The sequence below is a fragment of the Pelobates fuscus genome, chromosome 2 (assembly GCF_036172605.1).
Source record: "Pelobates fuscus isolate aPelFus1 chromosome 2, aPelFus1.pri, whole genome shotgun sequence".
Classification (NCBI taxonomy): domain Eukaryota; kingdom Metazoa; phylum Chordata; class Amphibia; order Anura; family Pelobatidae; genus Pelobates; species Pelobates fuscus.
Window position 1 is genome coordinate 319876402 of NC_086318.1, and position 19406 is coordinate 319895807.

Here is a 19406-nt window from a genome sequence, read left to right on the forward strand (position 1 = left end):
ACAAACAAAAAAATCCCGAAAAACGCATGTCAAAAAAGTTGTACATTGATTTGCATGTCAATGAGTAAAATAATTATTTGATCCCCTATCAATCAGCAAGATTTCTGGCTCCCAGGTGTCTTTTATACAGGTAATGAGCTGAGATTAGGAGCACGCTCTTAAAGGGAGTGCTCCTAATCTCAGCTCGTTACCTGTATAAAAGACACCTGTCCACAGAAGCAATCAATTTATCAGATTCCAAACTCTCCACCATGGCCGAGACCAAAGAGCTGTCCTAGGATGTCAGGGACAAGATTGTAGACCTACACAAGGCTGGAATGGGCTACAAGACCATCGCCAAGCAGCTTGGTGAGAAGATGACCATCGCCAAGCAGCTTGGTGAGAAGATGACAATAGATGGTGCGCTTATTCGCAAATGGAAGAAACACAAAATAACTGTCAGTCTCCCTTGGTCTGGTGCTCCATGCAAGATCTCACCTCGTGGAGGTTCAATGATCACCGGTGAGGAATCAGCCCAGAACTACACAAGAGGATCTTGTTAATGATCTCAAGGCAGCTGGGACCATAGTCACCAAGAAAACAATTGGTAACACACTACGCTGTGAAGGACTGAAATCCTGCAGCGCCCGCAAGGTTCCCCTGCTCAAGAAAGCACATGTACAGGCCAGTCTGAAGTTTGGCAATGAACATCTCAATGATTCAGAGGAGAACTGGGTGAAAGTGTTGTGGTCAGATGAGACCATAATCGAGCTCTTTGGCATTAACTCAACTCGCTGTGTTTGGAGGAGGAGGAATGCTGAAAATGACCCCAAAAACACCATTCCCACCGTCAAACATTTGATATCCTTAAATATGCCAATCCCACATAAGGAAGTTATCTACTATACAACTAAAATATCAAAATTAAGAAAAGGGCTTTTAAAGATATATTACTTATATACATTATCTATAATCGATATGATATATTTGATGTGTGGCCCAAGACAGTTCCTTTGCGCTTAAGGCGGCCCAGGGAAGTCAGAAGGTTGGACACCCATGGTTTAGAGCTAACTTTAATGGCTTTGCAAAGTGTGAGTGGTTCAATTATGAAAGCCTTTAGATTTATTTAAAACTTTACATATTACAATATGTGCAATCCAAACCACCCTAAAGTGGATTTTCAGTGAACTTTATCCACTTTTATTATCTTGGTGTTTTTACAATATTGTTCTATTAATTGCTTTTTTATTTTCTATCTGTAGATACATTTTGGCTTTGCTATTTACATATTGCAATATGGAATGTGTCTTTATGGATTTCTGTAATTCTGGGGACAGATTCTCTGTGGTAACTTCTAACACTCACCTATGTGTGCTCAACCTTTTGTTTTATTTAAGTCCTTCTAAGATACTTGTGGTAAAAAGCATATATTGTTGTGATGCTAGTCATTTTCCTTAAAGTGTACCAATCATCCAAATATATAGGTAAGGGTACGCTATATCCTCTTATATATACATATATATATATATAAACTTCAATATAAAAGTCAAGCAGCTTCAACACTAAGTGTGAAATTCCCTTAAACACACAATTACAATACAGTCAAAAAATGAATAGTGGGGGGGCGGGGCCGGCCGCCGAGCGGAATGGTCGCAGGAAAGACCAGCTCCTGCAAACCAAGATATGCTAAGCCTGTAAACAGGAACTTTCCATAAATCACATTACCAACAACTGCGACCCTCGGTGTGCAAGGGCCACCAGAGCCGAGGAGAGGCTTGCTCGAGGAGTTTTAGTCCCTCAGGGGAGAGATCTTTGCTGTATCGGCAGGACTTCGCCCGGCGGTGAGTGGAGTGGACGGCCGCCACTCCACTATCCTGCCCAACGGAGCCCGACAGACAGGCTGAACCTATGTGGACCCGGTCCCGATCCCCCCCCCCCCCTCTGGACCGGGGGGTTGATCCCGGTCCTTGCTCCATATCAGCACCCAGAGGTGATACCACACCACTATATAAGCCTTAGGCCCAAATCAAGATGGCCGCCAGACCTTGGCCTGCCCGCACACGAATCGGACAACCTGCGCCCACGACTCTGGATGAAGCTACAAATGAGCGAACAACCTCCTGCCCAGCAGTACCTACCTGCTGACGAACAAGGCATGGAGCGGCCCCAACTGTGTGTCCCTCGGGTGATACTGCAGAGGTGCAGACGCAGACGGATGCCGCAATCTGAGCATCAGCAACGACGGCACAGCCCCCAAACCGGCCGCCTCTCACCTGAGCCGCGGGCTACCCGGGAGGGTCCCTGTCGGCGAGTATCCAGCAGAGCCGAACACGTGAGCCGGAAAGCCCACACGCTGCTGACCCAACAACCGATCAGGATCGGCCTCAGAGGGGCGCTGCACTGGAGCGGATTGCGACGGAGGATCGTTGGAGCGATCTGCTCAAATATTCTGGACTCGGGTTACTCAGTGACTGTGCCTCATCCTCTAAGAACAGCGGCTGAAAGAACTAAAGGCAATCTTTAATATTCTTTAGATCGTAGTCTGTAATCCAATCATATGCTGTGTTAGCTGTAGTCAGATCTATTAACCCCAGAGGCACCAACAGCCTGATATTTCACTCGTGATTCACTAGCCTCTGAGTTTAAATATAGCTGCAACCTCACTGGTGCATAGGACAAGCTTTATGTTACTACTCGTTACCATTCTCACACACTGAACGACAACCATCTGTAACACTTATATTTACTACCAGCCATCAATACTAGTTGTTACACCTAGCTAGCTACAACTATAATTTTAAAATTGTGCAGTATAACGGACAGGCATAAAGCAACCTTGTCAACAATAACTCATGCATCACTATGCAATGTCTTTGTTAATATGTGAACCTGCAACGCACAACAAAAATAAAGAATTAAAATAAATTTAAAAAAAATGAATAGTGGAGCAAAATAATGGTTTATACTAATTTTATTAGACCAATATGTGAATATGAACAGAGAATTATTGAAGTTTCAAGTATTGTCCTATATTGTAATGATCTCCTTTTTTGCCATAATGTATATGAATAAATCCCTATATAGGTCCATATGTTAGTAGAATTATAACAGTTTGAACACCTCCTTAATTTGGATAGAATAAGCAAGGAATATAATATACTGGGGAAGGTAATGCTAACCTATTTTGTATTTATGCACACGCACTCCTCGGTCCTAATATGTTGCAAGGAGAATGCGATACAGGAAGTTAAACGGACTTTTGGAACGCACGCTGGAACGCAAACGCACACACGAGAATGGAAGTGACGTTATGCGGAAGTAAAAAAAACGGATGTGAATGCAATGCCGATTGAAACGATCGCCAGCTGGAGAAGAAAAAGGGTATTTAAAGCACAGGAATCAGAGAAGTATATGATGCAAGACTGAGGAAGCCAGGACAACGGTGAAACGCGTTTTTTGCAAGCATAGACTCTTATATATTGGCATTTGCGATTACTTTTATTTGTTTTTATATATATTGCCTTATTAAAGTAATCTTTTTTAAATACTACTTTGGATTCATGCTCGTGAACAGAAGGGAGTGTAGTCCCTTCTGAGCCAGATTACAGGCTCTTCACTTGTGAGTATATCGCAGTAGTACACTTCATTCCTTGTACTTACGGAATTTCACTAGATTACTTATTTTCCCATCTCTTTGAGAAAAAATTCTGCATTTTGGAAATCAACCCCATGGAAGAGGGACAGGGTCGCCCATATTGAACCCACAGGCATTTCATACCAGAGCTAGGTCCATATAGCTCTGGAATAAGTGAGTGTTCCATTATTGTACATACTGCGTATATATCTGAGGGGTTTTACACTATATTTGTTTTATTTATGTTAAAGGTATAAAGCAAGAAGGTCCTCAAAATTGAACTACTAAATAAGTTAAGTGTTTTGTCTAGCCCTACACAGGCTCTCTTTATTTATATAGAAGAACCAGGACAATTGTGTTATATTAAGCGCTCCACTATTCATTTTCCTTAAATGGTTTAAAAAAGCAGCTAATGACAAATCTGCTTTAACCCCTTAAGGACACATGACATGTGTGACATGTCATGATTCCCTTTTATTCCATAAGTTTGGTCCTTAAGGGGTTAAAGGATCACTATTGGGTCAGGAACACAAGCATGTATTCCTGACCCTATAGTGCTAAACCCACCATTTAGGTGGCTTGCAACCCCCCGGCCCCACTATAAAAGTTTTAAACTCACCTAATTTCCAGCGCTGCGCGGGTCCAGCCCCCTTTGTGACATCATCAAAATGGCAGATTTTTTTAGCCACTCCAATGTTTTCCCATAGGGAAATTTATTAGACTTTTTAGTCAATCAGGACCTCCTCATAGAGATGCATTGAATCAATGCATCCCTATGAGGAAAATTCTGCATCTCCATGCAGAGCGTGGGGACGCTGAATGGCATGGCTGCTTACTGTGCAGTCCTGAGCCAGGAAGTACCTCCAGTGGCCATCTAAGGAGTGGACACGTGGAGGTAAACACTGCCTTTTCATGAAAATGCCTGAAGGGAACTATTATACTCACCAAAACAACTACATTAAGCTTTAATTGTTCTGGTGACTATAGTGTCCCTTTAAATATGTTTCGACAGAGAGCAAGTATTGTGTGGGAAAGTCACTGAAAAACAGCTGCAGTCATCCCATTCATCTGTTTACTATGAGTGGATGAATTGTGTTCAGTAACATACACAAAAGTGGACATCTTACTGTTTGAGAAGAAAGTAGTTCCCAGACAATATTCTTCCTCTAACAACTTCATTGAAGCCTTCCCGCCTAGTCGCTGCATACATAGCTTCTGTAGAGTCATCAACATCTGAACGATGCCCTTCCAAAAAAAATTTGAAAAGCAGAATGTGTGTTAAGGCCATAGAGAAAAGCAGACAATATATATACACCCTAAAATATACGGTGCTCATGTAACAAACAGCAATAAATTATTATAATAATAATAATAATAATAATAATTAAAAAGGTTGTTAAAGTAAACTAGATATGAACCACTTCGTTAAAGGGGCACTTTAAGCACCATTGTTGAAATGCTTCTTCTTTAAAAAAACAAAAGCGAGTTACAACACATTCATTTAGTAATAATACTTACTATATACATAAGGAATAATGTTATATATTACATGCAACAAGTATTAAACAGTTAAGACTAGACTGCAAGCTAGGCTACCAGAAAATCTTATAACTTAACAGATTTACACAGAAATCTAAAACTAGCCCCGATAGACTCCTTAAAAAAGAAAGTTAATAAGTACATTGAATGGATATTAAAGGAACACTATAGAGTCAGGAACATAAACATGTATTTCTGACCCTATAGTGCTAAACTCACCAGAACAACTACAATAAGCAGTAGTTGTTCTGGTCACTATAGTGTCCCTTTAAGTTTGTAACATGTTACTTAAAAACACAATATTACTGTATTTTCAGAGATGTAATCTTCAATATTTATATTTATTTTCCACCAATAAATAAATAAGCTATAATACAGGTCAACTGGAAGCCTCTGCTTGGCTGGTAGGAGTGCGATTTCATATACCTCATTATTTGGGAGTACATCTTATGAATGGTTAAATTTGTATTTATTTTTTTTAATTCTTTATTTTCCTACAAATAAGACAAGCATTGCCTCTAGTACCACACATTTTTGTGTTGCAAACAGTCATAAAAAAATTACAGTACATTTGCCAGTGTGAAAAAAAACAAAGAAAGTAAAGGGCAAATAAGGATATAAATTAAACATTGAAATAAAAATAAAGCCTCCCCAGCTTCTCCCCATTCATCAGGTCCCACACTCTTCCATTCTCTAGTATTTCCGTATCCCAGCTTGCCTAGTGGAGGGGATAATATTCCGGGTCATAGATAGAGAGCATGGTATGCAGGGTTGGAAGTTACTAAGCACTCATCCGGTCGGGTATTTGTATTTATTTTAATGGGGACTAGCATGTGTTTAGTATAACTTGCCCTGAATCATCATTATACTATTTCTGTAATGAAATTCATTTGTTCAATTGTAATGAAATATACAGCAACAGTATAAAAGACACATGTCAATAACTCCCACCATTCACTTATTGCATGACAAATGTTCACCAGCTAAACCCGAAACTCAGAATAAAAGAAAGTTTATGACTTGTGCCATAGAACACAATAAAGAAAATACCAAGCCTCGTGTATTTGCTAAGTCTGTTATAAAGTATTTCCAGGGGGTTTATGCAAATATTATGACAGATACTGATGTATAGTTGAAGATATATATAACCTTCGTCTATTCGATGTGACACTTAATTTCTCATTTTCTATGTTCAGCAATTGCTTAAATTGCAATTATGTTACAGCGTTTGTGGTATGACACATTGGAGGTGCAAGTATTCCCCTTATTTTAGGCAATGTAATCCATGCTACCTTTGGTTGTTCCATTTGGCATCTTAAATTAAAACAATAACTGCTTACCATATTCCAGGCCATCAAACCGAGCCATGTTTGATGCTACTTCAGATGTGCATAAAACATGGTAGCATACAATTGAGTAAGGTGTATGCGGCAGGGAAACCTCTACAACTTTAGCTCCCGCATTTTCAAACATGTCAGCAGCCTTCGACCAAAGTGTCACAATTTCTGTAGACAGCCCAGGTGCATGGTATTCCTTTAATGAAAAACGTAAATTAATGTTCAGTCTAAAGTAGTAAACTACACAAGGAAACCTGAGCACAGATTACAATCATGCACCGATCATGCCCATGCAGTCTCACTGCTCAATTCTCCAGCATTTAGGAGTTAAATCACTTTTGTTTCTGTTTATGCAGCCCTAGCCACACACTAACCCAATATGAAAACAAAATGGTTTCATTTGCAAACCGATGCAACAGAAAAGTGGGTTTACTTTAGAGGGTTTAATCTTCTGCTCTGATTACAGCAGCACTATCGGACCATTAACAAAGCAGAAGTCAATATAGTCTATGCAATAAAGGAGGTTTAAACATTAGATCTCTCTTTACAGGAAATGTGTAGGGAGACTGTGTAGGTCACATGCAGGACAGGTGTGGCTATGGCTGCATAAACAAAGTGATCAAACTCCTAATTGATAGAAAATTTAGCAGTGAGACTGCAGGGGCATGATCTATACACCAAAATGCTCAATAGAGCCAAGGTTGCTTTGGTGCTTATAGTGTCCCTTTAATATTTCCAATGACACTTCTCCTATAGTGCACATTTTGTTTTCTTCTTTAAAATCAGACAAAAATGCCACCTACTTTATTTACAGACATGTCTACATAAAAAGAGAGAGTGTAGGCGAGGATCAATTGTGATGTCACACACACTTGTGATTTACCTTTGGAATTCCTATGCAAAGTTTGTTCATGCTGATTTTCTCAGGCAATTTGAAAGGCTCAAAAGGATCTTGGATGGTTGTGGAATCCTGTGGGTCATGCCCAGCAAGCACACCTGAAAATATGACATTAGTTAGACCATGATAAATAGATGCCACATGCGTTTAATAATCATATATGGCAAACAACTTACCAAGTACAGCTGCTGCATCATCCACACATCTGCTGAGAATCCCAGGTACATCCATAGAGTTTACCAACGGAATAAGACCATGGCGAGAAACGAGCCCGTATGTAGGTTTCAAGCCTACAACTCCGCAGTGACTAGCTGGGTTTCGGGTAGAACCACCAGTGTCTGATCCCAGAGCTCTAGGTGATACAATGTAAAAAAAAAAAAAACAAGTTAGCCTTGTGCATATTTATTTGTATGAAGGCAAATCAACAAGCAAAGGAGAAGGAATGGATATTATAGCGGCACATTAATTCCTCATTGTTTTATGATTCCATATTAGTAAAAATGCTTTTTTAGAAACTTCCGAGTGGAATGTTTTTATTTCAGCCTAATTGCACAACTGACACCATATCTAACATTTTTGCCATTCAGATATTTTACGTACGGTAATTGTCAATTATCTCATGCTTCTTTATCACCAGAAATAAAATTAAATTCCAATCGAGTTTTTTTTTTACTTAATTAATAATTACAAACATTGTAATTGGACCCTTTGCACACAGTAATGCTCACTAACATTTATGGAATGGTTCTATTAGCCAGGAAGATAGTATGGCAAAGCACAACATATCTGTTCAAACTGTCGAATCTGTGAGAGACACCAGGAAAGCAAAACTGTGTGTGTTATATTTTGTGTTTCTCTTCAACGCAAGACTTCTTGCTGCAGTAAGAAACAAAAGCAGTAAAAAAAAAAAAAAAAAAAAAAAATCACTGGCCAGCACAGAAAGTAGGGAGAAAATATTGGCAGATCAATGGACAATACGGACAGTGCTATGCCACACTATCTTTCTGGCTAATAGAACAATTCCATAAATTGGAGTGTTGGTTAGCTTAGACATAATTGACAGAAATCAAAATTACATTTTGATTTTTGAATCCACTAAAAAGTTTGTTTTAACTTGTCTGCTCCTTGACAGCAAACAGCACAACAATTGTGAATGCAGGGGGGCAGCAGTAATCTAGCAGTTCACAGTTAATGTACTGATAACGTACAAAACTCAGCTTCCCAGGTCTGTACTCTCAGTGTCTTAGGGCAACAGGATATAACATCATAATCCAGTGCCCTTCAGTTACTCCAGACAAGACGAATGAATATAAGAAACATGGAACATGTCCAGCACCTACTAATGTTTATGCAAAAATGGCTGAAAGAATTTCAGCAGGCAACATTTTCCATATACCATCCACAGAACAGTTCTACCAATAGTTGACATACCGTACTTGCTCCTTTAACGACTTCATAGAAACGTAAAGGAACACTAAAGTTCTTTTAACCATGCAATAAAAAACATTTTAACCCCTTAAGGACACATGACATGTGTGACATGTCATGATTCCCTTTTATACCAGAAGTTTGGTCCTTAAGGGGTTAAACCACTTCCTGAAGTCTCTCCCCTAACAGGCAATGACATCAGACCAAATAGCATGTTTAAACAGCTATGCATAAAAACTAAAAGACCAACCAAAACAATGCCCAAGTGCTATAACTTGATCCAAACAGAGAAACAATCCGAACTCCCACGTTATGCGCTCCTATGAAACGCACAACTCCCAGAACCCTTATTGGATCAATCCTGGAAAACGATATTCCAGAGAACATTGCACTCGAATATAAATGTTCAATTGCAAGAAGCTAAAAACTACTCACCATATTGTACGTTACCCCACAGGGCCTTCACAAAATTAATAGATCCCTATCACGTCACTGCTGGAGATGCCATGGAGAATTAGACACACTCATACATCTGTGGTGGGAATGGAACACTGTACAAACATTTTGGTCAGAAGTAAGAGACACTATCAAAGAAGTCACAGGGATATCCCTCTAAACAAATATTCCAACGATGTTATTCCACTCACCTAATAACACCGCCACCACACAACTTCACAAAAATAAAAACTCACTACAATACTTCCTACTCACGACCGCCAAGACAGAAGTAGCGGCCAATTGGAAGTCGGTTAAAAGCCTCTCTAGACAGTCATGGTGCTTAGAGTGGAAAAGGTGATGGTGATGGAGGAGTAGTTGGGCATCACAAAATAACACACATAAATACAAAACAATATGGGGGCCATGGAAGTCGTTTCTACATACGCCACATCCTATAGGGATTAGCCAAGGAGAATGAAGGATCCTCTAACCCACAATCACGACTCTCATGTAAAACTAAATAAAAATTATAATAAGAAAAAAAACACATTTTAAACAGAGAAAATGCAGGGGCCTAGACACCGACCGGGATGGCCGCATAATTCCGGAGCTCCGTCGAATCCACTCTTAATCAGGCACTAGCCATAAGCATCGAGGCCAAAAAACTGGCTTAACGCCCTCTAATATGCCAGGCATGCACTCCGGCATGAAACAGAACTCGAAAAAAAGAGGCGACAGGAGAGAAACCGGCAGGTCAGTGGCAGACATGCTAACAACTCCACGAGGCAGACAGGCCTCACAAGATGGCCGCCAGCACAGCCCGCGTGGATCCCTCTCCCCGGCCTCCACCGCAAGCAGCGACCTGCCAGAAACACAACCGGGGGACCCTGCACAAATACTGGCTAAACTACAGGAGGTGAAGAGCTTCCTTGCCAAAGAAATCTCCAACAGCACAAGAGAGGTCAAGGCAGAAATTCAGGCGTTGGGCGCCCGGACGGCGGCCCTGGAGGAAAAGATGGATCTGGTCACACAGGCCCATAACAGCACCGCATCATATTCCAGAGCAATGGAACAGCGGATATGTGACCTAGAACTCACGGTGGAAGACCTCGCCAACCGCTCCAGGCGCAATAATGTGAGGCTTAGGGGCCTCCCCGAAACAGCCACGGACGGAAACCTGGTAAGCAAAATGGAGCACTATTTTAAGCACCTACTCCCAGACATCCCGGATGCCTACTGGGCAATCGATCGAGCACACAGAGCGCTCCGGGCCCGTAGAGCGGAGGGACAGGCACCGAGAGACATCATCATCCGTTTTCATTACTATTCCACAAAAGAAGCGGTGATGAAATATGCTAGGACCAATGAGCTAAATTATCAAAACGCTATCATCACCTTATACCAGGACTTTTCCCCATCCACACTGCAACGCAGGCGAAACTGGAGACCCCTCACAACTCTGCTTCAAGAGCGGGAAATCAAATATACATGGGGACACCCCTTCAAGTTGGTAGCTTTCAAGGCTGGGAATACCTACACCCTGCAACCGGGAGGGGACCCACTAAGATTCCTAAGGAGCCTCCAGATAGAACCACCAAGAAGCTTTGCCCTATCCGGAGAAGCACTGCCCGAGCTTAAAGATCTGCCCACAGATTGGACAGTTGCCAAAGCAGCTAAAGCCTCAACGGACCGCCACACCTGAGACCCTCAGCGGACACCTCGCAACCACTCATGGTTCACTCTCCCAACCTGCCGGGACCCGGTTCCTAAGGAGAGAGGGACTCACCAGAACTGTCGAACACTCTGTCGCTGACAGCTAATTGGTATCGTATGCAGCCTTTACCTAGTTAAAGTCTTCTACAAGGGACTTAATTTCTTGCACCTAGAGGGCCAAGACATGCAGTCTGTCGAAAAGGGGGTGACCAACAGACAACGGACAGGTAGGGAAGAAACACACTCAGCAATCACACGCCACACGAGAGTAATGGGCACATGACACTAAAAATCTTATCCATTAACGCCAAAGGCCTAAACATACCTACCAAACGCAGATTGCTCCTACGTGATCTCAAGGCAAAAAAAGCAGACATAGCGTTGGTACAGGAGACCCACATACCGAGGGCCTCGCCAACCAAATTAGGGGATAACATTTACAATATCATCCATGAGGCCAGGGCGCTACGTAAACACGCAGGTGTGGCCGTACTCATACACAAGCGCTGCCCTTTTACGGTCACTCACACACAGAAGGACTCTGAAGGCAGATTCTTGGCCATCACCGGCAACTACTACAATACCAAACTGCACATAGTAAACTTGTACGCACCCAACAAACCAGATAGTGATTACTGGAACACAATAACATCCCTACTCGCCTCCCTACAAGGAGGCATAATGGTGGTGGGAGGGGACCTAAATGCCGTACCCAGCCCGGCGACCGACCGTAGCTCTAAAACAGGGACTCAGCGCTCACAGGGGAGAGGGGGTCAGGACAAACTCCTCCATACTTTTTTACAACGCACTGGACTAATGGACGCGTGGAGACTTCAACACCCAGACACCTTAGACTATACATACTACTCAGCACCCCACACTACATACTCCAGAATAGACAATCTTCTCCTCAATGGAGCTGGCATGGCTAAACTAATACACTCAGAAATCAACAACATCACATGGTCGGACCATGCAGATGTGACTATAACCTTAGGCATAGGCCAACATCGCAACGCATGGACATGGAGACTCAACACGGACCTACTCACTGACAATGACATATCCGCCACTACCCGACTGAAAATCTTAGACTATTTCACCACTAACGACACTGAAGATATCAACCCGACCGCACTGTGGGCAGCACACAAAGCAGTGCTACGGGGAAACCTCATACAGGCAGCCACACACAAAAAACGAACCAAAACGAAACACCTCCTAGAACTACAAACCACAATGCGGAAACTAGAGCAACGACATAAGCAGACGCCCACCACCACCATATACACAAAGCTACAAACCGTACGCCACGCTATAAAAGAACTCACCATAGCAGACATAGCACACTCCTTAGTCTGGTCAAAGCGCTTTTTCTATGAAAAAGCCAACAAGATGGACACACTACTAGCACGGACCCTCCGACCCAGACCAGGGCGTAAACCCATAACCACGCTACGAACCGCAGCCAATGACCTGGTACACACCCCGAAAGACATCAATAGCACGTTCACCGAATACTTTCAGAAACTATACAACCACACCCCAAGAGAAGGGGAAGCGCAGACACAATATACCACACGCATAACGGAATTCCTGTCCCAATTAAACCTCCCCCAGGTGTCCACAGTGGAGGCCAATACCCTAGAGAGCCCCATCACACAGGAGGAGGTAGAATCGGTGATAGCAACCCTTAAAGGTCGCAAAGCACCGGGCCCTGACGGGTACGATATGGGCTATTACAAAAGATATAAACCGGAATTAGCCCCCTACCTCACCAAATTATACAACCACTTCCTCCAAGGCGGCACTCCGGACCGCGACATGGCCACGGCCAACATAATTTTAATCCCCAAACCCGACAAAGACGGTACATTAGCCACTAATTACAGACCAATATCACTTATAAACGCGGACTTAAAAATATATGCAAAGATATTGGCGAGGAGACTAGCCCCACTACTTCCAAAATTAATACACCCAGACCAAGTTGGCTTCATGCCGGGGCGCCAATTATACGAGAATACACGCAGAGGTGCTGATCTGATGTGGCTCATGTCTAACTCTAAGTCGCCAGCCCTGGCGCTGTCCCTTGACGCAGAGAAGGCCTTTGACAGGGTCCAATGGTCTTTTCTCTTCCATTTATTACAGATACAAGGCTTCCCAGACACATACATCACTGCCATAAAAGCCCTATACACAGACCTGCAGGCACAAACCATAATAACGGGCACCCCGAGGACACCATTTCGGGTGAGCAATGGTACGAGACAGGGGTGTCCCTTGTCACCGCTGTTGTTCGCGATAGTTCTAGAGCCACTCCTGCATCTAATCAGAACTGATCCAAATATTAAAGGGGTACAAATTAGAGGGGAGCAATTTAAAACAGCAGCATATGCGGACGATATTCTCCTCACACTGGAAGATCCGATTCCCTCAATGGCGAATCTGGAAAAACTACTTCAAATTTACGGGGAGTTATCCGGGTACAAAGTCAACCTCACCAAATCAACAGCACTACCATTTCACATTCCTGATCACGAGATACAATACATTAGACGAACGCACCACATCAAAATGACTACAACCACGCTCACATATCTAGGCGTCAGGCTAACCGCGGACCACAAAGCGCTTTACCAACACAACTACACACCGCTGCTCAACAGACTTAAGACAGACCTAGACAACTGGACAGACAAGCCGATTACATGGCTGGGCCGGTTACACTCAGTAAAAATGAATATACTGCCAAGACTGCTATTCCTCTTCCAAGCGCTCCCAGTTCGGGTCACCAAGAATGACCTAGCAGACACGCAAAAGGCAATAAATGCCTTTATATGGCAAAGAAAGAGACCCAGGATAGCCAAGGCAACTTTATATAACCCTAAATGGAGGGGAGGTTTAGGTATGCCACATCTGCACCATTACTACACGGCCGCACAATTGGCTCAAATAGCTCACTGGCACTGCCCGACTAACCAACGTAGGTGGGTGGACATAGAATCCCTCATGACTGGGGCAGACCTACCGCAATTTCTTATGTGGGTGCCCAGGGAACACAGAGTACTCTTACGGACAGAATGCCCGGCAATCCTTAACTCCCTTAGCTTATGGGACAGGGTCGCAAAGAAACTTAAACTAACAGATTTACCGTCCTTAATGACTCCGGTCTTGCGCAACAGGGCATTTCCACCCGGACTGAGGGCACAAGAGTTTCAGGGCATAGAGGCCACAGGTCTACAACGATACACACACCTTTTTCAAAACAACCAATTAGTTTCTTACCAACATCTACAAACTCTGGCCCCACTAAAAACAAGTGACTTCTTCAGATACCTCCAGATACGGGACTTCGCACAGACCAGAGAAGTCAGAACGGCAATAGCCAAGCCACTCACTTTCTTTGAGAAAATTTGCTTGCAAGAGCGTATGCCAACCAAACTAATCTCACTACTGTACAATCATTTATGCCTAGAATCAGGGACCTGGGGCACTCAGACATACACTGACAAATGGGAGGCGGACTTGGGGGAGTCACTAGAGGGGACAGATTGGCAGGATATCTGGGAGGCTAATGCAAAAGTTTCCGTATGCACGGCCCTCCAGGAACAATCATACAAAATACTACTTCGGTGGTACACGACCCCTGTTAAACAATGCCACATGCAATTAAGCCCCACAGACACTTGCTGGAGGCTCTGCGGGGAAAAGGGCACATACATTCACATGTGGTGGCACTGTGCCAAGGTTAAAGAGTACTGGGGGAACATTACTGACCTAACCTCGAATATCCTACAACGCAGGATAACACTAGACCCTTGGGCATGCCTACTATCACGGCCAACAGAGGGGCTAAATAAATACGACCAAAAACTGCTAAATATGCTTAACTTGGCAGCTTGTAGAGCATTAGCACAATATTGGATTAAGCACGAAGTACCCCCGATCTCCTTAGTCCTCTCCAAAATCAGGGATAATTACCTGATGGACAAGTTAACCGCACAGGTTCGCGATTCTAGTGCCTCCATCCAAAAAACTTGGGCACTCTGGGAACAATATGACATATAACATACTAAGCATAATCCCAACTCCGACAGTTTTGAAAATAAAACAAATAGCATGACATACCCAATGTTACAGGTTTTAAAGTTTTTGTTTTATACTGTACATATATTATATATTATTTTATTCTATTATATTTTGTTTGATATTACTACTTGTATATGTCTCAATGTACAAATGTCACCGATGTATGCATGTACCAACGTATTGAGACGAAATTTAAATACATGTGGACTTGGCACAACACAAAGATATACCTGAAAGGCTTCTGCGCAAGCCATATGCGAAGTATTTTATATGCTCTAACATACCCTTCCTTTCTGTACTGCAACTATTAAGATGCTTCTTGTGATCGGGCCTCTGCGTAGGCCAAAAGTATTGTGATGCAATGTGCCGGTCGACATTTAAAATAAAGAATTGAAAAAATAAAATAAACAGAGAAAATGCAATGTTTACAGTATGTACCATTGGGTAATAAACATGAAAGAAACAAATTGAAACCAATGTGGCTTAGTAGAGAAGTAAAACAAGAGATTAAAAATAAGAAAAGGGCATTTAACCCCTTCAGGACCAGACTGTTTTGGCCATGTTGTACGTTAAGGACCAAAGCTGTTTTAATACTTTTGTGGTTTTAGTGTTTAGCTGTAATTTTCATCTCTCTCATTTACTGTTCCCATACAAATTATATATTGTTTTTTTCAGGACAGAAGGGCTTTATTTACATACTATTATTTGTATCATGTCATATAATTTACTTAACAAAAACCAAAAAAACATATATGGTGAAAAAACATGACTTTTACTTACCTACGAAAGCTAATGAAAAAAAAACCTGCTAAACAGATTCAAAATTTTGTCCTGAATTTTAAAACACCCAGTGTTTACATGCTTCTTTTGCAAGTTATAGGGCTATAAATACAAGTAGGATATTGCTGTGACATTGTAACACTTTTATCTGTCAGAAATCTCTGAATCACACCTCACATATACATATTTTTTTTAAAGTAGGCAACCCATGGTTTTCAATATGGGGTATGTCCAGTCTTTGTTAGTAGCCACTTAGTCACAAACACTGGCCAAAGTTAGCATTTATATTTGTTTGTGTGTTAAAAATGAAAAAAACAATTATGAACATTGGCCAGTGTTTGTGACTAAGTGGCTACTAAAAAAAAAAAAAAGTCTGAACATACCCCATTTGCAATACCTTGGGTTGTCTTCTTTTGCAAATGGTATGCCATCAGGGGGGTAATTCTCATTCCTGGGCTACCATACGCTCTCAAAAGCAACATAACTACTGTATACACTCGAGTATAAGCCGAGTTTTTCAGCACATTTTGTGCTGAAAAACCCCAACTCGGCTTATACTCGAGTCAGAGTCTGTATTATGGCAATTTACATTGCCATAATACAGACTGGGGGGAGAGGGGTGCTGGCAGAGCTGTACTTACCTTTCCTGCAGCTCCTGTCAGCTCTCTCCTCCTCCGCGCCGTCCGTTCAGCACCTCGGTCAGCTCCCAGTGTAAGTCTCGCGAGAGCCGCGGCTCTCGCAAGACTTACACTGGGAGCTGACAGAGGGAGCTGCACAGACCGCGCGGAGGAGGAGAGAGCTGACAGGAGCTGCAGGAAAGGTAAGTACAGCTCTGCCAGCACCCCTCTCCCCCCCACTGAACTACCAATGCTGGACCACCAGGGAAGGAGCCCCCCTCCCTGGCCAGCTAGCAAGCAGGGAGGGGGGACGAAAAAAAAAAGATAATAAAAAAAAATTAATAATAATTAAATAATAAATAAGAATACAAAAAAAAAAAATAATATAAAAAAAATAAAAAATAAAAATAATTAATAATATACCAAATGCCCACCCCCACCAACACATACACAAACACACACTGCATCACACACTCACACTTCATTCATATACACACACTGCACTCACACACACTGCACTCATACACACACACTGCACTCATACACACACACACTGCATTCATTATATACACACACTGGAAATAAATATTCAATTAATATATACGCACACACACTGCACTCATACACACACAAACACTGCACTCATGCACTGCACTCATACGCACACTGCACTACACTCATACACACTGCACTCATACACACACACACTGCATTCATTATATACACACACTGAAAATAAATATTCAATTAATATATACGCACACACTGCACTCACACACACACACACACTGCACACACACACACTGCACTCATACACGCACTGCACTCATACACGCACTGCACTCATACACGCACTGCACTCATACACGCACTGCATTCATACACGCACTGCATTCATTATATACACACACTGTAAATAAATATTCAATTAATATAATTTTTTAGGATCTAATTTTATTTAGAAATTTACCAGTAGCTGCTGCATTTCCCACCCTAGTCTTATACTCGAGTCAATAAGTTTTCCCAGTTTTATGGGGTAAAATTAGGGGCCTCGGCTTATATTCAGGTCGGCTTATACTCGAGTATATACGGTAACCTGGTAATTTTCAATGTGAAAAAAATGTGACCCTGTAACTTTCAAAAACACTATAAAACCTGTACATGGGGGGTACTGCTATACTCTGGAGACTTCGCTGAACACAAATATTAGTGTTTTAAAACAGTAAAACATATCACAACAATTAGATCAGTGAAAGTGCTGTTTGTGTGTGAAAAATGCCAAAAAAAGTCACTTTCACTAACAATAACATCACTGTGATACGTTTCACTGTTTTGTGTTCAGCGAAGTCTTACGAGTAAAACAGTACCCCCTATGTATAGGTTTTAGGGTGTCATAGAAAGTTACAGGGTTAAATACAGTGCTAGCAATTAAATTCTCTGTACTTTCGCCCTGGGTTGTCAGGCAGGTCCCAATACAATTACTTAATTATGTAAAAATATTACATAAATATGCATGACGAATTTAAAAATATTTTAATTCTTTATTTTTGTTAAGCAGTTGAGAACAAAACATTTTCAAGCGCCACAACAGCGTAAAAGAACATGAAAAACATGGGGAGGTAGTACAGTGGCTCCAAGAAACTTGCATATTTTTGTATAAAGGTAGAATTTAAATATATATTTATATACACATATTTATATATTTGAAGTCTACGTGTATATTTATGAAATTATTTATGTAATTTTGTATATGGATATATATATTTTGTATTTTTTTTTATTTATATATACATATAATTTCATTCTAAGTGTATTTTGATATAAATATATTAATACCAAAATACAGTTCGAATAAAATTACATATATATAACATAACATAATATATTTTTTTTCTAAAATAATTTTTACATTTTTTAAAATTTATTTTTACTTGAAAAAAAAATTATTTTTACTACTAAAAAAATGGAAATTACAGGCCGATCCAACTTTGATGTAATGTCCTTAAAACAAGTCAAAATGAGGCTCAGTAGTGTGTGTGGCCTCCACGTGCCTGTATGACCTCCCTACAACACCTGTGCATGCTCCTGATGAGGTGGCAGATGGTCTCCTGAGGGATCTCCTCCCAGACCTGGACTAAAGCATCTGCCAACTCCTGGACAGTCTGTGGTGCAACATGACGTTGGTGGATGGAGCGAGACATGATGTCCCAGATGTGCTCAATTGGATTCAGGTCTGGTGAACAGGCGGGCCAGTCCATAGCATCAATGCCTTCGTCTTGCAGGAACTGCTGACACACTCCAGCCACATGAGGTCTAGCATTGTCTTGCATTAGGAGAAACCCAGGGCCAACCGCACCAGCATATGGTCTCACAAGGGGTCAGAGGATCTCATCTAGGTGCCTAATTGGAATTCAGGCTACCTCTGGCGAGAACATGGAGGGCTGTGCGGCCGCCCAAAGAAATGCCACCCCACACCATTACTGACCCACTGCCAAACCGGTCACATGCTGGAGGATGTTGCAGGCAGCAGAACGTTCTCCACTGCGTGTCCAGACTCTGTCACGTCTGTCACATGTTCTCAGTGTGAACCTGCTTTCATCTGTGAAGAGCACAGGGCGCCAGTGGCAGACACAATCTTGGTGTTCTCTGGCAAATGCCAAAGGTCCTGCACAGTGTTGGGCTGTAAGCACAACCCCCACCTGTGGACGTCGGGCCCTCATACCACCCTCATGGAGTCTGTTTCTGACCGTTTGAGAAGACACATGCACATTTGTGGCCTGCTGGAGGTCATTTGCAGGGTTCTGGCAGTGCTCCTCCTTGCACAAAGGCGGAGGTAGTGGTCCTGCTGCTGGGTTGTTGCCCTTCTATGCCCTCCTCCACATCTCCTGATGTACTGGCCTGTCTCCTGGTAGCGCCTCCATGCTCTGGACACTACGCTGACAGACACAGCA

At 42.2% G+C, this 19406-nt stretch overlaps 1 protein-coding gene across 2 annotated transcripts in view; it reads right to left on the bottom strand.

Annotated features, from left to right (window-relative positions):
• QRSL1 (glutaminyl-tRNA amidotransferase subunit QRSL1) overlaps positions 1 to 19406 on the bottom strand; it is a 72120-nt gene that overhangs the window by 25487 nt on the left and 27227 nt on the right. For both annotated transcript variants that reach the window (XM_063441306.1, XM_063441305.1), the window contains 4 exons: positions 7564 to 7739; positions 7373 to 7485; positions 6493 to 6685; positions 4741 to 4858 (listed from right to left, as the gene is read on the bottom strand). In XM_063441306.1, coding sequence (XP_063297376.1) covers positions 4741 to 4858; positions 6493 to 6685; positions 7373 to 7485; positions 7564 to 7739 — 600 coding nt within the window. The remainder of the gene's footprint in view (positions 1 to 4740; positions 4859 to 6492; positions 6686 to 7372; positions 7486 to 7563; positions 7740 to 19406) is intronic.